This window comes from Octopus sinensis, linkage group LG29, assembly GCF_006345805.1.
Source record: "Octopus sinensis linkage group LG29, ASM634580v1, whole genome shotgun sequence".
Taxonomy (NCBI): domain Eukaryota; kingdom Metazoa; phylum Mollusca; class Cephalopoda; order Octopoda; family Octopodidae; genus Octopus; species Octopus sinensis.
Window position 1 is genome coordinate 2,445,959 of NC_043025.1, and position 4,679 is coordinate 2,450,637.

Genomic DNA, 4,679 nt, shown 5'->3' on the forward strand with positions numbered 1-4,679 from the left:
AATTGCTATTCCTTGTAGGCAAGTTGTGTGAAGGCTTTGGCTTGCAATGTCAGGAAAAACTGCAGAAATCAAATCATCTTTAGTAGGCACGAAGTTACCAAATGGTAAATGGATGAAACCATCAGTATCACCAGCTACAGTTCCATTACTAACATCGAGAAGCTGCGCCGAGAATGTGGCCGCATTTTCGTCGCCAAACATTTGAACTCTCATGTTCGTAGTCAGGTGAAGTTTCTCGCTGTGGTGCCATAACTAGGATGATTTTATGGAAGCATTTACTTCGTTAGCTCTTGTCCGCCAGGGAATGACAGGTAGAGTTTGTCGGAAGTTGCCAGCAAGCAGAACAATCACTCCACCCATCACTCTCATATTGCGTCTCAGATCTTGAAGAGACCGCTCGAGCGCCTCAAATGCTGCCTTATAACACATGGCTTCCTCATCCCAAATGATAAGGCTGCACTCAGTGAGAAGATTCCCCATGGCTGAGCCGCGACTAACATTGCAAGTTGGATTTCCCTGTTTGGTCAAGTCTAGTGGTAATTTGAATGCTGAGTGTGCCGTACGACAGCCATGCAGTAGAGTTGCTGCGATGCCGCTGGATGCAACCGCTATAAGAATTCGGATTTTCTGACGAATTTTGGCGAGTAGGAGGTTCATGTGAAAAGTTTTTCCGGTTCTGCCGGGAGCATCCAAGAAAAAAATTCGTCCTTCGTTGGAATTGCCACTGGTGAGGAACCTATTGTATTCAATTCTCTGTACTTCCAAAAGTGTAGGCTCGTCCTGAGCAACCTGCACCACCATTTCCTGCGTGTTGTAGCTCATCTCTCGCATGTACTCAGCAGCTAAAGCAGTTGAAATATCCCGCGGAGACGGCCGACTGAAATCTGAGGACGCCAACTCCTCCCATAGCTTGCAGTCGCGATTGCAAATAAAGGAGGGCTGTGTTGTAGATGACGTTATTGAGGTCGAATCCAGCCGTTGGATCTTCGGCTTGAAGTCGTCGGAGATAATCTTCGGAAAAACTATCTTTAAATGTGTCCCAGAAATGAAGAGGGTTAGACACATTACTGAATAGCAAGATGAGACAAAATATTCGGCGCATTGCTTCTGGTGTCCTGCATTCAGAGGCCTCTTGCAATGCCGTGTTCCAGAGACCCTCATCCTCGAGTAGTCACCGTCGCAAGCAAGCTTCCCTGTAAGTGCAACACATTTGTCCTTCGAATGATCTGACGTGGGCAAATGATGTTGGGTCTTTCATATGAAACAGAATCATCCGCAAAAAAGCACTCCTGATCCTTTGGGTGTACAGTGTGGACACGACCGATCATGTTTCCTTTGTAGATTACCTAACCGACCTCATTGTCGATTCGCACACCCTGCCGCCGCCTTTCACATTTTTTGTTAGTCCAAGTGAAGTAAACACGTTGCCTATTTTCTAAGTGTACATCTAGGCCAAAAACAGATGCAGAGGACTGGTGAATATCCAAACCTAAAATGCGCCATGCCGCCATATTAGACGAAATATTGAAGGATTTCATCGTTGGCTGTCTCTTCATCCTGCACACCCAAAGCAGCCATGTCGCTGCCCTTGTTTACATGTTTGCATATGTACTTCATGCCTTTAATTGAGGTGCAAGATTCAACGTTGATGTGGGCGTTGAAGTTTTTAAGGGAGACAGGGCTGTAGGGAACAACCATAATGTTGTTGAAGGCAATGTCTTTGCTCTTTATCCTCTTTGCGCCGAAATTCCTCCAATGTCAGGGGCACGTCGTCAGTAAATTGGGTAGCCATCAATACCAGTACATATAGCCCTGTTGAAAGCCCTGGGATGGTTATTTGAACATCTATTTTTTTCATTACACGGAGAATTAGTATTCAAGACACCACAGGGCCCGTGTGTCATATGCGCCGACACTATTTGGAATACCTGCAAGTTGACATTAGGGTCAGGCAGCTCTACACATAAAATCTTATCTATATCCGCAGGTCTGATTCTTTCTTGGCACCAAGTCAGTATATGGGCGTGTGGAAGACCCCGCTTTTGCCATTCTACTGTGTACATGCACGCGTTAAGTTTTCTGTAGACAGCATCATGTTTCAATAGCCACATAAATTTCTGCAATTTTCCATGGCCACTAAGTCGTGTCTGTCGCATGCAGCCTGGCCCTCGAATAAGTTTTCCGTTATCTCCCTCCAAGTTGAGTTGCACGTAAAGGTGATGAAGATGTCAGGTTCGCTAAACTTACGGACATATGCCATGGCATCCTGTGTCCGCTGATGCATATACCGTCGAGACCCGGTATGGCTGGAAGTAAGTATCACCGGAAGGCCTATGTTTCTTGCATTAACATACAGCTGGACATGAACGGTAAGATATCGATCCACACGCAATCTGTTTTGATTTTAACGAATACAAAGAAGCCTTTCACCTTCAACCTTGGCAAACATGTCAACCAAGAATTGATTTGTGACTTCTTTGTACCGTAGTAGTTGTTCGAACATTTCTTCTCTGACCATAAGACGGAAGGCATAGAATTCCTTGCAGGAAACAGCCTTGGTTAATTCAGCACCCGTGATTGGATCAACATGGCGTTGGTGAAAGCTGTTGCCATCCTCTCCAAAGGGGAAACAGTAGGGGGTACCGCAGGCAGTCGTATGACCGATAGGTTTCCGAAACAAAGGACAGTCGGCTTCCACCCATGACAAAAACTTAAGGAGAACCTCAAATACGCCAACTTTTCGACCAACCACAACGCCAGGTCTCCTAAACTCTGTCGTAGTTATCGTATCCAAACGGGTTTCATCACTGTCCGCATTAAGGAAATATTTGAAATGAACGGGATAGCATAATATTTACTTCTCGACACAAATTATGCAATTCATATTCTAAGTACAAATAACAACAATCCCCCACCCACCTCTGTGTCATCCCCTAACTAACTCCCTTGCACCCCAACTGATATCCTGCTACATATATCTATGCAGTAAACAACTTTTCATCTACCTTTACATTTCCTAAACTTTTTATGGTTTCATTTTTTAATTCCTAACCTGTTTTCCTTACAGACGCACACCATATACGCGCGTGTGAACTAATACGCACTCACATAATAATCTCAGATGAAAGCTACTACTACAACTACTATCTCCCACTTCACTCGCCGTCCTTAGATTTTAAAGCCAAATTAGTTCTACCAACTCGACGAGCAAACCGTGGTCTATTATTTTACAACGTAAATACACTATCTTCCGCCTTCCTCTCCTTCAAACACCACTCTATCCACTTCAAATACTACACCTATATCTTCATCCTATAATTCTGTTTTAAATGGCTATATATAATGCTACAATATGTTTACTTATCTATCCTACAACGGACCCGTGAATGACCCCGGAATACGTGCGTAAAGCCACTCGCCAGCCAATTTCCATATAAAACCTTGTCTTCGTACACTCCTTAATCAGTAACAAACGTTCTCATTCTTATACATAGGATTTCTGGTATTTTATTTGCATTTTCCTTCAGCACAACTGTTTTCCTCCCGAACTATTCTTTCATTGCATTTTGATCAAATTCCCAACAGGTTTACACGGGGATTCTAACGAGAATGTAAACTTCACATAATCACGATATCATTTGACTGAATAGTAGCTTGTGGTATACCCCATGTTAGGATAATATGCTACTTTTGTGGTTCTCTTAGCTATGAAGTTTATGTAGCCTGTATTGTGTCTACGCTATTCCCTACACACACATACGCATATATGTATATACTCTAGATTAATATCCCTTCGTTGCGAGCGTATCCCACAACAGAATATTTTGGTACTTTTGGTACAGCATTCCCACATAAGTTACCTTTTCTACGTTCTGGTGAGGATTTTCCATTTTTTTCACCTCAAATTTGCAGATGATGGCAGGAAGCTCTTTAGAAATTGTTTTAATATGTGTTGATTTTTTTTCACATCCCCTATCCCAATCGGTACCGATTTTGGCCAATGCTTTTGAACGACGCATTTAAAAAAGTTTTTAATGAAAAATTTGGGAATTCAGCGACCACCATTATAATCCACACTTTCTTTCTTTTCAAACGAAGTGAAACGTAATTTGAGAACAATGGCGACATCTTAAATAGTTTGTTCAATGTCCTCGCTTTTTCCTATACTGATGTTATTTTTCTGCAGCTTTTGCATTTTTTGTCCGATTCTGATGAAAATCGATGTGTGATCGAGGTTGACGGCAGTAAGTTGATCTCAGTATATGACGTTGAAAAATCACTAATTGCGCCAGGGCAGTAGCTTTCTAAAATCAATAGATGTTTAGAGTGCAAATACCAGTAGGGGCTTTGTTTTTGGCCGTAAATTTCATGTTTTTTATCCGATTTTAATGAAATTTGAGATATAGGTAAATGATTGGTGGGGGAGACGGAAAAGGTATTTATTTAATTCAAAATGGCTTGAAATAGGCATAAATGCAAATAAGCATATTCTTAGACACATTCTTATCGATTTTATAGAAATTTTATACGTGATTATAGTTCATGTGTATTAGTTGATGCCAGCATGAAGAGTTGACAAATAATCGATATCTGCGCGTGAGCAGAGGATTTTAAGAAATCAATAGGGTTTTTGCATGCAATCACCCATAGGATTAATATTTTATACAGTAACTTTTACA

General features: G+C 41.8%; 1 protein-coding gene across 1 annotated transcript; it reads right to left on the bottom strand.

Annotated features, from left to right (window-relative positions):
• Positions 1 to 252: 252 nt before the first annotated feature.
• On the bottom strand, positions 253 to 1,161 carry LOC115225976. The gene has a single exon (XM_029796950.1). It carries the CDS (start codon positions 1,159 to 1,161, stop codon positions 253 to 255), a length of 909 nt encoding a protein of 302 aa, XP_029652810.1.
• Between the last annotated feature and the right edge of the window lie 3,518 nt (positions 1,162 to 4,679).

Coding starts and splice junctions, on each gene's coding strand:
- LOC115225976 (XM_029796950.1), bottom strand. CDS start 1,161: ATGAGGGTCTCTGGAACACGGCATTGCAAGAGGCCTCTGAATGCAGGA.